The sequence below is a fragment of the Papilio xuthus genome, unplaced genomic scaffold, assembly GCF_000836235.2.
Source record: "Papilio xuthus unplaced genomic scaffold, Pxut_1.1 DF828780.1, whole genome shotgun sequence".
Taxonomy (NCBI): Eukaryota; Metazoa; Arthropoda; class Insecta; order Lepidoptera; family Papilionidae; genus Papilio; species Papilio xuthus.
In genome coordinates, this window is record NW_013529869.1 from 3,165,549 (window position 1) to 3,183,276 (window position 17,728).

Below are 17,728 nucleotides of genomic sequence, written 5' to 3' on the forward strand. Positions count from 1 at the left end.
AAATGTTAACTTCGAAGGAAATACAATACAAATTTACAACTAAAGAATTATGCGTTCGCTTGTACCGAAATTTTCTTTCATTTTAAATTAATGTGTAGTTGACAAAATTCTCTTAACAAATATCAGTACAGTTCATAAAATAATCACACTAACAACAAATCTGCGTAATCAAATTGAGCATTTAACTGCCTCGTTATTTACTGACATTTACAATTCGCGTGGCATTGATGCGTGACGTAGCGATGTCACGACGTCGACACCTGCGGATTTGCGGATGTACGATGTGCCGAGTTTAATCGTATAAAGAGCTAATTGTCTGTGCGGATTCCGCAGGTAAACACAACCGACATTTACACACAACCACATACAGCCAGGAGCTACGAAAATGAACTTCTGAATCTACGAAATCTGAATATACGAAATGATACTCAGTCTTAGTTTACCTTTTGTACTAATGTGAACTTTAATTTTATTTATTTAATACAATAAAATGTAAATAATAAATCAGTTTTATATTTGGTACACTTCTTAAGGATGTATGTGCTGAACTTCCATAATTCAATAAGTGAAAAAAATCATATTAAAAGCAACTAAGCTAAACATTTTGTACACCCACTATATCAGAAGAGTATTGTAGTCAGACAAAACTTCTACGCTATGTTTAAGAAACACAACATTTGCACAAATAAATAGTTCGTGAATTAATTTACCACCTTTACTATTTCGTAAATCCTTGCCCTACGTATGCGTAAATGTTAACCGTTGATCGTGAACATTTAGTTAATTCGACAAAGTGATTTAATACCCACTGATATTTATTGCGGAAACGGTTACGTTTGATGTCAATTTGAATAACTAATGTGAATTGGTAACCATAATTCCAATATAGTGTATTAATTATTATGAAAACATACGCGTCCTCACATACAATGAGTACCTAGCAAGGGAGGCTGTATAGGAAAGGAAAATCCTTTCCTCTGTACATCATTTCCACTGTCATTTTTTTACCTAGAGCTGATAATTATGGGCAGCAGTCACTTCGCTGTTTTAGTGTAGGCAGTTGGCTGCTTGCCGATTTGTCATCTTCTACTAAAAATGTCATATTTTCCTTATTTAAAGACGTAGACAAAGGTTTAATTCAATAATAATGTAATGCGCAGAACAATATAGCGAATGTTCAAAAGTTTAAGTTTATAACAGTGTCGTTCGATCGTAAAATAACGCGTAAAACCAAATTTTCGACGTAATTTACGATCCTTTGGGATATTTCTGTTTGACGTAAAGGGGATATTTAGCTGAATGAAAACAGAAAGCAAATATAAGCGTGTATAAAAATCGAAGTTATGTTTTATAGTGGACGTGCAGTGAATAAAGGCGCCAAGAAGAATATAAGTGCGGCCTACCTAGGAGGTTTTTAAAACTCGACCGACGAATACATTCATGAACATATTCTATCGTAATCATTTCGTTAATATATTAAAACGTTAAAATCATTTCTAAGTAATCATTAGCTTTTGCTTTGCAGCTAGAATAACTAAATATTACGACATTAGATGAAAAAACTAGCATTTTGTTGAAATTACCATAAATAGCAATGCTTATTGTAGTTTTCTATAAGCAATTTTTTCATCATTTTAGTTTCTACCAAGAAATCTTTCTATTTTATAATATTAGCAGACTTCAGTAAAAGTTCAACGTAGTAAGACGGTACGTTGGAACCCGCCGATGTCGGCTTTCGGCAATTCTTTATTATTCATGGGACGATCTTGCTCGCAGAGTGTTTTATATGAGCGACGATCGAGTATCAATTTGTAGCGAACGGCCCGTATTAGCATTTCCCGCGACGCCTACGTACATTGTTTCACAAAGGGCAGCTACAAAAACTTTTTTACCTCATTTAAATACTTGTTAAGCGTGGGGAGATAAATTTACAATAAGTTTTACATTGTTCGAGATATTCATATTTTTATTAACATTATTAAGTAAATATACTGAAATAACAGAGTAATATTTCAGGTTATTAAGAGTAGAAACCTCTTGTCAGTAAATAAACATTTAACTATGATATAGAAAGCTGTTTGAATATCATATAATTACATGATAATTAAATTACAAAAGTCGGTTTCCATAGCATAAAACTTCTCAGGATTTGTTCACTAGAAATTCAATGTTCAATCAATAACAATACTACATATTATTAGACGCTGTAAGTAACATTAAATAGAACATTGTCAGTAATTAAAGAAGCGAGACAGTATCGCGAGCTTTAGAAAACGCAAATCCCACAAAGGCCGCTCTCAGCTCATTTGAGTCGTGTCTCGCAGCAAAGCTTACAATACGTCGAGTAGTGCGCGTTTATGAGTGTTAGTTAAAGATACGATAAAGACGGAGACGGCGGCGGCTAAATTGCCTCTTCCCGGCTACAGCGTTGAATGCATTCAAATATCTATATCTTAATATATTCAGTTTCTCTAATTAAGAACGATGTTATCGATATATTGTTTACATCGAGACAAAACTCGTACGGTTACATATTTAAGGCAATAAAATGTTTTAAATTTTATGTTAAGGAAATACATAACTGTCTGTAAGCGTTGATATGTTGACAACCATCTTACATAAACAAGCCCTATATTAAATGTGAATGTAAAGTAAGAATATGTGTCATGTAATTGAGCTAAAATATACTTAATATACAAATATAACGTCTTGATTATGATTAATTATTGACAAGATATATTATCATATTTATGAAACATTTATAACTTTATTAACATTGATTCTATAATAGATTATAAATCATCCTGTAAATAAAAGCTAGTTGAATTGTTTTACAAATAAAATATCACAATTAAATTCTTTGTTTTGATAACAAAAGGCTTACAATGAGACAATGTCTTAATGCTCTGTTAATAAATGAACATTCATTTCAACGCAGATGTACATAGTTCAACTAACAAGGGGTTGTTAATTTAAATTTAGTATCATGACTCCGCGTAATGAACGGGAAGATGATTGTTATAATGGCGCTGGAGATGTCGCTAAGTCACAAGTCTTGCCTTTCTCCGATACAGCTGGAATAATTGTTTACATTTTAACTATGAATATTTCAATAATACTTTTGGTTAGTTGGTAAACAGATTTATTGAATCTAGGTTTGATTCCTTATTCTATGAGGAATTTCTAGATATAATCGCTTATCGAAGATAAGTTCGTAAAAAATATCAATATTGTTTTAATGGTCTCTTTCTAGTCTCGCAAATTTTATATCGGACAAGAAAAATCGAATTTAAATTTCTAACACAATGTGTACTTTTAAAGCTAACTCCCAGTATGCTAATTTGCTAATCTTTGAATCACATTTGTTCGTCTCGTATCATGCAAATCGTGAGGAGCAATTTTTAATTAGCAAGACGTCTGAGCATCCGTCTGCAGGCGAGCAGTCGTGTGACGTCACACAACGTCGGGGAGCAGTTAAGTGTGGCATTTTACGGCTTTTATGCATATTTGATGGCGCCGCCATAATCTCTGCGGCGAGAGGGGAACGCTCGGCGCGCTCGACTCCCATCTCACCTGTATCGGATATGAATCGCTGTTAACTTATGTCGCCACCCTGGAAATTATACTTAGGATAAGCTACGTCTTAAGTGTAGCATGTGCACGAATCTTTCTCACCCGATGTCTTTTACGTGAATGTAATTAATCATGTAGTTATAATGTTCATTGTTTTTTTTATTAAAATATTAGCAGATTTTTTTGGAAATTTACTATTATTACTTGTGCTAGGAAATGGTTTACGACATTAGTCGAATGGTCGGATCCGAACCCCAGATCTCGTGATCGGAAATCCGTACCCCTAACCAATAGGCTATTGACGCTTCAAAAAAGTGTGACTTTATTTTCTTCATATTGAAATAACTAATGAATTTTACTTTATTTGATCTTCATTAAATGTATTATATTATCTTATAGACAATATGTTTTAATAATTCAAAATTAAATAACGATACGTAATTCTATATTGTACTCATTACATATTCAAAATTCGTTCGACGACTTGAAACATTTAAATAATCCGTTGTTTAAAAGGCAGAGCCGACGAATTCGAAAATAATTACAGGAATTAGACGCGTGCTAAGAGGGCCGTATCAATTACAGGCAGTGAGCAAACAGGGCATTACGTGCTCAATATTAAAATCAAATTTACGGACCGCCCTCGTTTCTGAGCGGCGTAACGGCACTAGAACGTGGCCGCACTTTGACATGTGGACTGAACAATAGACGGGTACAGACAGGAAAAGGATAACTTTTGTTTTTTTTTTGGTACAAAAAAGATAATTAATAATTAGTTTAAGAATATTATTCACTTTTAATTTTTTCATAATGTTTAAACTTATTTCATTTAATTTTAATAATAGTATCCGTAATCCGTGATAGATTACGTAACTAAATTCTAATATAACTACGTCGTACATAGTCGCTATTTGTAACTTAGACTTATTTCAACAGAACTTAAGTAACTCACTGTCGAAACCTCACAGAAATAAATGATTTCAAAAGCTTTTACCCAACCATCTATATTAAGAATTCGATTGCGCACATAAATTAAATCCCAGTTTGCGTAAGTTAAAAAAAAAATTCAACATCGGTTGAGAAATGTTTACCTTCAATCAGTACTTGGATAAAGTTTGTATGGTCGGTCGCGCAACATCAATTAAAATCGTATTTCGAAATCGGGCGTACACGTAATGCCGTCATTTTCATCAGCCATGGATTTAGCAATTTGTAATACTATTTCGTGCGCTTGAAATTATTAATAATATTCCATTTTACATTCAATTGTTATAGTTTACGAGAAGATTATATTTACGTGTCCACAAACCATAAGTATCTTTAAACATATTTGCAGTACAGTCAGCTGCATAAATATATACACGAAACAACTTCTAGAAGCCGTTAGTTTTAAAAATGCAGAGGCAAGTATTCGCCAAGAGCATGTACTCATAGTGTAAAGCGACACATGCATACACGTTTTAAAAATCAAAAGTGCATAAAAGTATCTGAAGCTTTGTAAATGTATACTATTTATGCTGTTGACTGTACATCGGTTTTTAAGGTGAAGTTGCTATTACTCTTATTAACATTTTTGTAATCAAATCAATAATTAAAATAATATGTTGTTTCAGATTTTCAACGGTGAAGAAATAACGCACAAAATATTTCGTCCGTCCACTTCTAATATGTAAGTCGCAAAATATACTTTCTAATACAATTCAATTCAAACGACATGTAGTTATTGCATAGAAAGCCAGCAACTCAAGAGCTTTTATAGACCATGATAATGATCATTATCAACGATAATTCCAGAAGCAATCAGTACAAAAACAATCTTACTTCTTACTAATAATAAAAATGCGAATGTTTGGATGGATGGATGAATGTTAGTTTGAAGGTATCTCCAGAACGGCTGAAAGGATTTGAATGAAAATTGGCATACATGTAGAACATAGTCTGGAAGAACACATAGGCTAGTAATTTTTTTTTATTCCACGCGGACGGAGTCGCGGGCTTTAGCTTATATTAAAATAAAACATCGACGAAGTAACATTCAATGGAGACAATATATGATATAATATTTTTTCCATCATGTTCTTAAAAAGATTAGAAACATATTAAGCTATGTTAATAACTAGATCTTATAAACAATTAATTACACAAAACAGTTGTTTATTGTTAATTTCATCTCGGTATTTATAAAAAAAAGTTGTATGTAGGTAAAAGAAAACTCCCGGAATATAAATGTCTGTGGGCCGGCAAAATGGGAGTGGCCAAGGACCTAGATGTCCTGCTCTACTAGTTTTATGCGAGAATGAACTGTAAGATTTCTTTTCAATAAATAGACAAATCGTTAAAGAAACTTACATGACATTATTATTATTATTATTATATATTATTAAATATTATAACAAATAAAAATTGACTTAAAGCAACAATTACCTTAAAATACCTTTTTAAACAAAGTAATCTTTCTCAAATAATTTAAACATCACATACTAGGTTTGTTTTATTTATTATTTAAATGAAGATTTATTTCTTATATAAATAATGCAAACATTTTAATCATTACGCGTGTTTCCTAATGGCACTAGCGGAGATAGGAGCAGTTATAAGTCGCAGCTCGGGGCAATACATTATTCTCAACCATAAAACCGCTGGCAATTGTCGCGAGCGATATTTATTTATGTAACTTGCATAAATATGTGCGAGGGAGCGCGTGATTCTCGACTCGCGGTAATTATTGCGTGACTTATTGGCGAAGGAAGATAACACGTACACTTCGACCAAAATGTATAGATCTGTGTAAACATTAAGGGAATACACACCTTTATCAACTTATCGGAACAAATAGGGCGCTTGACAGGTCACGGTAGGGTGGTAGCGACAACCCGCCGAGGGCTGTGGCAGCTTTATCTGTGCGCTTGACTGTTTGATCGTGACTCTCCGTTCGAGATTTTGGTAATTACTTTGATTATTAGAACAAATCGTATTTTTCGAGTAACGAACTTTTAAAAGGAACTTTAAGAAAATTACATTAATGTAAACCCAATAGTAAACCAATAGATATATAATTTTGTTTGATTTTTATCGTTATTTCAGTTAAGAAATTAATCAAGCTTGTCTCTATGAGTCTTATTTAAAATTGAAATAATAATTTTTACAAATAAATATTTTTTTAATAAGCTTTCATAAAGTATAATAGACAAACTAACAAATTCTATACAGACAGCAACAAAAAAAAACTAATTTGCCAATTACTTAACAAAGCAGCACAAAACAAAGTATTGTTTTGAAAGTTACACACAAACAATAATGAAACTAAGTTTGGACTGTAGGTCCAAAGAAACAAAATGAATTGTTTAGACCCCTTCAAAAGTTTTTGCCATAAAGCAAAGTTTCAAACAAACGAATGCATTAAAGTCGGCCGCAATCCGATCCAATAGTAATATCGCACTTCCAGACATGGAAAGTTAGTATGCATTGACTTTGAAAAGTCGTCCAAAACTAAGTTGGGTTATGTTTATGAAACTATTCGGATGCGGGCGTGTGCCGCCGATACACATGCAAGAACTCGCGCCGACTCCAGCCGGAGTTCGCTAAGTGGAACAGATGTAAAACAAAGTAGCAAAGGGTCTAGGAACTCAGCGAGTACGCGGCAACTATTCGCTGCCGGAACATATGTTCCGCGATAGGCGCTACGCGGCCTCGCAACTTTGACAGTTTAATTTAGGAGCCGCGGCCGACGACCGACGACCGGAGACGATTTATAAATAACTTAAACTAGGTCCAACTAAAGTAACGCGGCGGATGATAACAGAGCGCCTACACTGCGCCCCTCCCGCGCCCGTCCTGCACCCCGCGGCCCCGCACAGATAAACTTTTAAAATGACTTTGGAAGCTTTTGAGCTTTTAATCGGTAAAGTTGTACAGACAGACAGTTCGGGCACAATCCTTGAACCGCTTGCGCCGGCGACGGCGGCCGCAAAACTTTGTTTTACAGGACTACTTTTCTTCTTGTTTCAAGGTTGGACTCTTAAAACAAACTCCGGTTCGACGGAGTTCGTGAACTCGGGCGCCAACAATTTACAAATTTCTCTCTTTCATAACAACTAACTGCCGCTCGGCGCGCGGCGAAAGTTGTCCTGCGTAGATCTTAATCGCATTGTCTGTTGCGCTCGCGGTGCGAACAGCTGATTGTGACGACACGATTCCGCTAACTTTCGCATCGATTCGCGAACGGTGCGTGCTTTACTACTACTTTGTTTACCATTCAGTCCTTAGTTATGATACTCTTATTAACTCGATACTTAAACGTTGACAGTTATCTCCCATTTATGGTGTAGATACCAATTTAAAACAGACATATCGACGTCCGAACTTCGATTCGATCAATTTATTTAAGTGACATTGATACCATTGAAATGGCCCAAAAAACGTGTCTGCAAAATTTGACGGCGCGCCCCCGGCTTCAGTGGCCGGCGTCCGGCGGGTGACTTCTTTTTTCAGTCGACGCCTCACCTGCCGGGCCTGTAATTGATTCCAAGTGAAAAACACTGATAGGCTTTTAATACAAATATTTACCTTTAAAGTATCAATCGATTTATTTTTTGTATCTGCCCCGTAATCACTTTGTATTTAAGAATTTATATTGAAGAGAAGAAAAAAGAATACATTGAAACAAATTTAAGCGATTTGTAAGGCATCAATATAGCAATCTGGTATTATTGGTAGTATAGGTATACTGCAAAATAGAAACATAAGTTATAATGCAGTACCTATTTGGTATTGCGCGTAAATTTTACGTAACTAGAAATAAATAGGTTGCGGGTGTGTGGGGCGGGGCGGCGTGGGCGCGGCGTGCGCGCGCACAAGCCTCCGTCGGCCCCGCGCGGTGCGGCGCGGCCTCCGCGTAGTCCGCGAGTCGCGCCCCGCGAGCCGCCCGCGCCCACGGCCTCGCTCCGACCCTCCTAACTGCGACCTACGGCCTACGGACAAACTTTTCTGACGTAGCACTGCTACGAAGTGCTACGCGTTTTTATTTTGCTACAAAACTTTGAACGCTAAACGAAGTGATTTTTGTGAAGTGTAATTTTTTTTGTTAGTGTTTTCGTGAATTAGTAAATAGAACTTATTGTGCGTGATGCGGGTTCGACCCCCCGTTTCATAAAAATGTCAGCACTCGTTCGGCCTGTCTGGTAAGTTAATAAAAAAATAAAAATAAATCTCTCGGTACTCGTTAACAGTGTAAAAACGAGATAAATATTAAACAAGTAACATTTTTGTTGCGTTGTGTATTAAACGATTTAAAAAAATAATAATTTTTCGGGACTTTATAATTTCAGCAGTGCATTTTCTACGTCGGTGAATTACGCAAGAAGTTTGAAGAGATATAAAAAAATAAATCGTTAAAGCACAAATCCCACGCTCGTAAAACCATTTCACAAATGCTTTCAAAAATATTGATGAATATTAATATTACTTCTTTTAGTAAATATATTTGTCGTATCCGAAACAGATGAAACGAAATAATTAAAAAACAAGTGTTAGTTTAAGTTATTTTAACTTTTTTCAATCCTTATTAGGTAGAAAATAATTTTGCTCTACCGTGTACGAATTTATACTTCATTTACGGGAACTATCACGTAACATTTATTCAATTTTTGTCAAAGAAATATATAACATATTTTTTATTCATGCAATTAAAACATTAATCGAAAAATTTAACTTAATTCAATATGAAAATACACTCTTTACACATTTTTTTTAACATTTTAATGTAATCAAAGAAGGGGATTGTTTAGATCCCATTATTTATTACATCGCGTAACGGTAATATTGTAGAATAAAGAAAAATAAAAAGAAAGGTGTGGATTATTTTTTATAATAAGTTAACTAAAAAAAAGTACTTTTGTAAATGTCAAATTCGATTACACATAAAAGTATCGACTTTTTTATTTAGAACAAAAAGTATTACTTACTTTTAGTAATTTATGGAATTAAAATGTATGTAAAAAAAAAGATTATGGAATTTATAAGTTTGAAGTAACTTTAGCGAACTTAGTTTAGTTATAATATTTATTTTCTTGCATGGAAACATTGCAATTAAAGAAGGAAATTTAATATATTTTTTTTATTTCTATTATAATTTCACAACTTTAATTTTAAAATATATGATAAAATATAGAACGATAAATAAACTTCAACATTTAAAAAACTATCATCGTGTATAATTAAAAAATTAAAAGGCAAAAGTTTACGTTCCAATTAACTTAAACGCAGGTGAGATAGATAAAACGATTTCACGTGTGACGCCTCCAACCCAGCCCCGATCAGATAGCCAGCTAAAATTGTTTCTACAGCACCGGCCATATCTGATGGGCACCTTCCCGACGCCTTTCATTTATGCCACAATTCTAACACAACGGGAATTTACTCAGGCGTAAAATTTTAATGCTATAAACGTCTATTGAACATACTTAAAGTGGTTATTAAAGGTTTAAGCTTATTATTATATTTCTACTATACTACTATATTAGTCCTATTATAAATATACGATACCAATAATTAGGACATGCGACATCTATTTCTAATCGAGTTAAGATCAAACATAGTTTTTTTTTTGTTTTAAGTTTTTATTTATTTAAACGTTTAGGTAAGATATAAGTAGTAGTAGAATTTAAGTAAATATTTCATTAGAAGAGTTCATTATTATTAACCAACATAATTTTCGTATAAATAATTACTTACCTGATAGCCAAGTTACATATATTATAATATATTCTCAATCTCGATGACCAAGATAACATTATATCGAAAAAAATACAGCAAAAACAAACATGGGTATTTAACATAAATTTGTACAACTTTAAATGAAACACTATAAAAATTAAATCAACAACATAACCTTGTATAGTCGTAACGAAAAACAAAAAGCAATGTTCAATTGTTTAAATGTTCATTGGCAATGCGAGGCGAGCGGAGTTCGCACGAGGCACGTACGTGACCGCGTACACAAGGGTCCCGACACGGCGTACTACATGATAACCCTCGCCTCGAGCCTCGGGTCTCCTGCCTCGAGTGCACTACGAGTAGGGCTGAACATTCTCTGTTGTATTTTCACGATTATAATACTGTAATTAAAAAATTACTCAAAAACAATTAATCTGAAAATAAGGAGTTTTTGATCAAAAACCTCACTCGTATGATCGTGGACATTAAAGCAATAATTAACATGTTTTAAAGTGGTCCCAGTAAACTTATCGACAGTATTTTAAGCAAGTTATTTTTACCAAAGCATTGGAAATACACTTTATACTACAGAGACATTCTTAACTTTTACATTTTTCTATATGTCTAAAACACTCGGAAAAAAATACGTCCAAAGAAATGATCTACGTGTAATATAATTTTGCCAACCCTACAACTGCAGTAGGGTAAGGGCCGTTCACATTGTACCGCGCTATACCATTAGCCCACTTACTAAGAGCGAATTTAACTATTGCACTATTGATTTTTCACTTAAAAATGGGGTCTTACTTACTGTGGAGTAAACACCCTTCATTTACAAAGGACACAGGTTTTTACACTTGTCAACAATCTTCGTTTTAAACTTTATTTTTCGAATTCTTATAAATATTATGGTAATATTTTCCGTTAAACTTATTCGGTTTATTATTTACTTTTTGTATTTTTTTATTCAAACAAAATACGTTATTTGAATGAATATTTACTGAAGTCGATTTAAAAAACTACTAATAGGTCTAGCATGAATCTAAAAAAATATGTTTTAATATCAGTTAGTAACATTTTATTGCATTTGAATCTAAAAAAAACTTCTTCGTATTTTTTAATAGGATGATTTTTTTTTTAGATTAGGTACGTATTAGATTTTTTAATCTAATACGTATTTCGTCGTCGTCTTAAATACGTATTAGATTAAAAAATCTAATACGTATTTAAGACGAAAAGAGGACACACAGTGATGAAAATCGCTTCGATAGTTCGGGCATGTTGAAAGAATGAAGAGAGAGTGACCAAGCATATTTAAGTCGAGTAAATTGGAGGCACACAAAATTAGGGTGATATGTAACAAATAAACGACTTCAGGCCATGCGAAATAGACATTCGTAAACTCTGCGCATAGTATATAGAACAAAGTGTATGTACCTAATTGAGAAGTATGTTATTTATTTCGTCATCGTTGACTTTCCCTTATTTCCAATGACAAAGGTACACTGCCTTTAATCTATTTATTTATGATTTTCCTCATCGTTTCTGCATATAACGCCGTTTAGATAAATATTTAGATGACTTCCGAAATATCGTTGACCAACAACTGCGGTGATTGATTGACTTGTTCCCTGTGGCGATTTATAAAATGACCCGAATGCTATGAGATAAAAATATTGGCTTACAATTATGTTTATAGTATTTCGATGTAATTTTCTACTTCTAAGCAATAAAGAACTGATAATATTCTCGTTTTCTTTTAGATTTATGTGTTTTGCTCAAAAGTTAAAAAAAAAAATATTTTCATTCTTACGGCCTACAGCCCTCCTAGCGATATCCATAATCAAGTATTACTTTGTCCAAGAGCAAGAGAGTCAAAATATTCCATTCAAGTTTATTTTGAAATTGTTCATATGATTTAATGGTAGACATAACGATGGTATAGTTTTTTTCGACGACATAAGCGATTATCTATATTTGCCTACTTTATAATAAACTTGCAGAACTTAAATCCTCCGTATCAGCATTTACTTTTATATCACGTCTTGAAAAGGTCGCGGGGTTATCAGTCACTTTCAGTTGTTATTCTCAATGAACTTAAGTCACCTTTAAAGCTGTTCAAAATCTCGGTCCGGGAACGGAGCCAAATTGGGAGTGTATTTATCTTAGCAAGGGAGTCGATTTAAAAGCAAAATCACGCGAGCACACGGAGCCATTATCGCCAGCGCGGGATTCCCCGGGCCGCGGCAACTCTATGAATCTAATCCGGAGGATTTAGCCGCTGATTTACAGCCGAGCGCGGCCGTCGGGGGCGCGACTGCTTGAAAGAAAAGTGATAATGTCTTAATCCTACCACACTCGAGTGTTCGCGCTCGCCTCCCCACTCAATTTTATGGTCGCCCGCCCAGACGGCACGTTTTGATTTATGATTTCAATAATTAAGAATTCTAAGGTGCAATTTGAATTTGGAAGCCGCGTCGGCTGGGGCCCGCGGGAGGACGACGCGTGTTTGTTATAGCTGTGAGGGAAAGGGTCTCGATTCACCTTTCGTCCTTTAATAAAGACTTATTGGTAGAGATTTCTTCATTCGCACGTGCTTACTCGTAAACGTTGTAAATACGAAATAATACATTAAATAAATTCTTGCGTCATGATATGCCTGAATCTTTTTATTTACTCGTAGTTAACAAATCATCACAATAGTTTATTGTGGAATTTGATATTATTTTTAGTTTTCTCAATAACATTGGTAATATAAGAAAGCATTTCTTATAAAACATATTTGAATATTATTATACGTTTTTATGTTAGAATCTTACACGCACCCCTTTATTCCTTACTCAGTGATACTCACTATACGTGTCTATATAGCGCCCTAATCTCCAAGCATTACAATTAACGCGGCCCCGAGATAACCCGCCACTCGCCGCCCGCTGATAAAGGTCCGCACTACTACTAGTTTAAACCGGTTAAGCAGCCACCGCCCTCAGGGTTTATCTAATTACCCTACACCAACACGTAAGCGCTTTCGCAAACGCAAATTCGTGCGTTACATCCCTTCAGCGGGCTTCTGAAAACGTTTCACGTTTTGGACTATTTCTGTTAACAGCGGTACCGACTAAGGGGTGCGTCACGTACGTAAATGTTTGCCGGGCGGCCGCACTATCGGTATTCCGAGTATCCGGTGCGCCCCGTTCCCGATACCTACGTCAAGGGCCATCGATTACTATCTTAAGTAGAGAGCCGCATATTGCACAACTTTCCTGGATACGTCAATAAATCAGTTCCAATTGCTAAATGTGCTTATAACTTTTCCATCGATGGTTATGTTAATATTTTCCATTAGTGTCCACTAAAAAAGCTATGAATAACAAATTTACTTGCATTCCGTATGTTTCTTACTTTTTTTAATAATAACAATGAGGTAATAGACAGATATTTAAGTCAAACACACTTTTTAAATTATTACCTTTTTTATATTTTGAGATATAAAAATTATCATAATTAGCAATCAATATGATTGTGAGATAGGTTGTAAATAAACTCATGCATAATTTCAATATGTACTATTTGGTTCGTGCTTTAAATATTAATTTATAGCAGCGAATTTACAGCTTTTAGTGCTTTTTGGAATTTCAGTAAAAAGAAATGTTTTTTGGTTTTCATTTGCTCCTATTTTTTTATGAAACCTGAATTTTTTTCCTATCTTGATTTTAATTCAAAGAATATCGTTTCCCGGTAGATTTAAATAATGTTATGTTTGAGAAATAAATATGAGGCAATTTTAAACTTAATTCTAGTACCAAATCAAACCTCTTTTACTAAATTTACGTCATATAATTGTCTAACTGACAGGTTAAAAAGTTTTTGAATAAGTTTTCGTGTCCACAAAACTTTAAAACATTTTAAATACTATTAACGCAGCGTGTCGTGGAAGAAAAATAATTTCTAAACTAAATGCTAGATTGAAAACTAAATAATTTACTAATAATTCCTAAAATTTAACACTTAAAAAAATCCATCGTGTAATTACTCATTTTGTTGATCTCTTGCCAACTTTGAATTAACACTGCTGTTTTACCTTTATAAATTAAATAAGCTTTTAAACTATTTCTTCTTGATTGACTTCGCCCTTGACGAAATAAAATTGGTCTGAAAGCTCTTGAGTGAAATGGTTTTTACGTGGGAACGATTTTTGTGCAATTAAACTTATAAACGAAGTGCTTACAATGCGATGACGTCGAATTGGAAACGCCGAGAATCATTTCCGCGTAAAAATATTTTGATTGTGGATGGAAAATCGAATCGCAAGTACAAAACACTCTTATATTATTATTAATGTGTTCAATTTGATGCTAATTATAAAGCGGAACAGGTTTGACTAGTTTGTTTGTTTCAGGACGAGCCCACTGAACACACATTCATCATTATCACAAATAAATAAAAGAAGGCTCGAGATTGGAGTAGACATAGAGGCATTTCGAGTTAACGACAGGAGGTTCGAGTACATCGGCAACGAAGTCTCCATGGACGACCAAGTCCTTAACAAACGTCGACGGCACCTGCTCGATGAGGAGTACACGGAAGACACCGATATGTTGCAGCAAGCCTTCGCGACTAAATTGTCACAATCAATGCGGCTTCCCGACGAAGACGATGAAAATCTTATTCAAGACAATCCGACGGCACTTATAACATTCTCTGGCAGTTGGTCCAGGGATCAGCCCAGCGGAAACAGCGGCGATGAAAACGACGGCAATGATTTCGATCACCTTTTTGATGACAGAAGATCCGATAAAATGCTCCCATCATCTCCGTCACAATCATCGGATAGCGCCGACGTCTCACAAAAAAGTTTTATGATGCACAATATAAACGAAGAACATAATAACGGGGAGTTCAACGAAGACAATAAACCACCAACGTTGTTTACTGAGCGAGAAAAAAGCGTCGAAGACGACAGACACAGTCGGTACTCCAATCATTATGATGGTCCTAATTTTGATGAACTCGTAGACTCGTCTTCGAATGAACTAGAAATAGATATGTCGGATCAACTTGATGAGAAATACGACGATGATGACATGAAACATAAACGAAAAAGCGAAATGCTCGCCGTTAATAAGCAATCGCTTTACAACGCGTACAAAGCGGCAACGGCGGCTTTACCGTTTTCCACACAATCTGCTTTTAAACCCCCGGCGGAGGTGAAACATAAAATCCCGGGACCATCATTCCCCAGCGAACCATTCGGTGGATACTCGAACGAGCATGAGAAGAGTTCGGCGGCAAAGGTGTCTAAGCAGTACACTGTGCTGCAGCCGGCGGGCGCCGGTTCGCGCGCTGCCACCGCACTGCAGGAGGCGCGCGCGCTGCCCTCCACGCAGCCCGCGCGCGACGCACGCACCTACTCCGCGCTCTCGCCGCCGCCGCCGAGAGGTGCGACGCCAATACGACCCAACCAAACTTCCTTAACGACCTCAATGTTCCATTCAACTAATTTCGGCATCACTAACTAAGTTTATTTCAAGGTCGTGCATCTCACGGACAAGCGACCTAAGTAACTGACTGACTGCATAGTTTGTAACTTAACTATATATTGATATTATAATCTCATTTGATGTCTATTTGAAAATAGGAGTACATGAAGTTAAACCGAACATGGAGTTTCGCTGTTATTATTTAAAACCGAATTCTTTCTCGGGACAGATTTTAAGTTGTAACGAAATCCGGTAACAAATCATCCCTCATTTGTAAGATGTCTCTCATAATTTAGTCGGTGGCCTTCAGAGTGGGAAACTCCACCTACGTCGATAACGCATATAAAAGATAGTACCTAAATATTTTCCTCGAACTGCTGGCAGATAACTGGGCTTACGTCAGAGCGTGGCGCAATAAAAACGGGTCAGGGCAGGCAGTGGGCGGAGCGTCGCCGCGCCGCCCCGTTTCAGCTGAAAAAAATCGTCAGTCGAGTCGCGCAGCCGCCTAGCGTTCTTTATTTTTTCTTTTAAGTTTCCCAGTGGGGTGGGCCGGGGCCGGGCCGGGCTGGGCGGGGCGCCGCATGCCGCGGACACGCCCGCCCATATCGATCGCGCTCGCACGCCCCCGCCTGATGATTAACGAAATTCTAATTCATGAACCGCTCGAATTGTTCACAGAAGGCAACAAGTGTCCTACTCCTGGCTGCAATGGGCAGGGCCACGTCACTGGACTTTACACACACCATAGAAGGTTAGTTTTTAAAACCAAAGCATATTGACTACAAAAATAAAGAAACAATAACAAAATTAAAATATACCTAAACATTGTCATACATCGTTGTTATTTTAAAGTATTGATATCAATAAATAAAAAAGTAACTGATCAGTACATTTCTTCCCTCAGTCTGTCAGGATGCCCAAGAAAGGATAAAGTCACCCCGGAGAGTGAGTAATGAAACGAATAAATAGTGACAGAGCTTTTTATTATCATTTCAGTTGTAGGAGCTTCTGTAAAATGGAATGACAACTTTTTTCGGATAACTTTCAATGTTGTTTTTAAATACCAATCAATTATAATTATAAATGATTGCTTGGTATTAAATATGTGATAGAATTTCATGCAATAAAAAGTTGTTGTTCTTGAAAACTAGAGTTATTTTGGTTTCATATAAAATAATTTTTCAGTTATTACGAATTATTTGCCTTACAGATTTATTTTGTCTTTTCTTATATTGATTATTTTCATGATTTATTTTATTATTATTCATATATACTAGAAATAAATAATTTACCTAACATTGAAATAGACTAAGCAATAGAAGGTTACACGTAAATATTAGCAGAATATACGTTGTACAATAATAAAGAAGCGACAATGATGGAGAACTTGAGAAGCAAGAGGATAGCGTGATACATTTTATGCATAGAGATGATCATCACATAAATGAAGAAAGTAAGGAGATAGAATGTGGATTGAATGCTCCAAAGGTAAAGGAAGCCCGAAGACAGTATGCATTATGTGAAATAGGATATGTGTAAGAAGCTTAAAATTCAGATATGACGGCTGATAGAGATGTATGGAAGTGTAGAACATACTGTGCCGACTCGTCGTAGAGATAATGATAGGTTGATCGGTGATGAGAATCAATGCATCAGTTTTCATACGTTTCGTTAATTTTCATTAAATGTATTTCTATTCTAAATTTTTTCGCAAAAGTAAATATTAGAAATAAAACTGTAAAGAAATCTTAGAATTATATTAATTTTGAGTTTACTGTGGTGTAGTCTTGGCACTTCACGAAACGATCTTGAAGTGCCCGACCCCGGGCTGCAACGGGCGCGGTCACGTCAGCTCCAACCGCAGCACACACCGCTCGCTCTCCGGCTGCCCCACCGCCGCCGCGCGTAAGGCCGCCGCCAGGTCACAGCGCGCCAGGCCACCAGGTATATATGCCTATGTT

The 17,728-nt window shown here is 35.6% G+C and overlaps 1 protein-coding gene across 1 annotated transcript in view; it reads left to right on the plus strand.

The window, feature by feature from the left end:
- LOC106128516 (uncharacterized) overlaps positions 1–17,728 on the plus strand; it is a 70,051-nt gene that overhangs the window by 43,836 nt on the left and 8,487 nt on the right. Inside the window, exons 3-7 of the mRNA XM_013326939.1 lie at positions 5,187–5,242; positions 14,687–15,726; positions 16,446–16,518; positions 16,672–16,712; positions 17,553–17,711. Coding sequence (XP_013182393.1) covers positions 5,241–5,242; positions 14,687–15,726; positions 16,446–16,518; positions 16,672–16,712; positions 17,553–17,711 — 1,315 coding nt within the window. The 5' untranslated portion in view covers positions 5,187–5,240. The remainder of the gene's footprint in view (positions 1–5,186; positions 5,243–14,686; positions 15,727–16,445; positions 16,519–16,671; positions 16,713–17,552; positions 17,712–17,728) is intronic.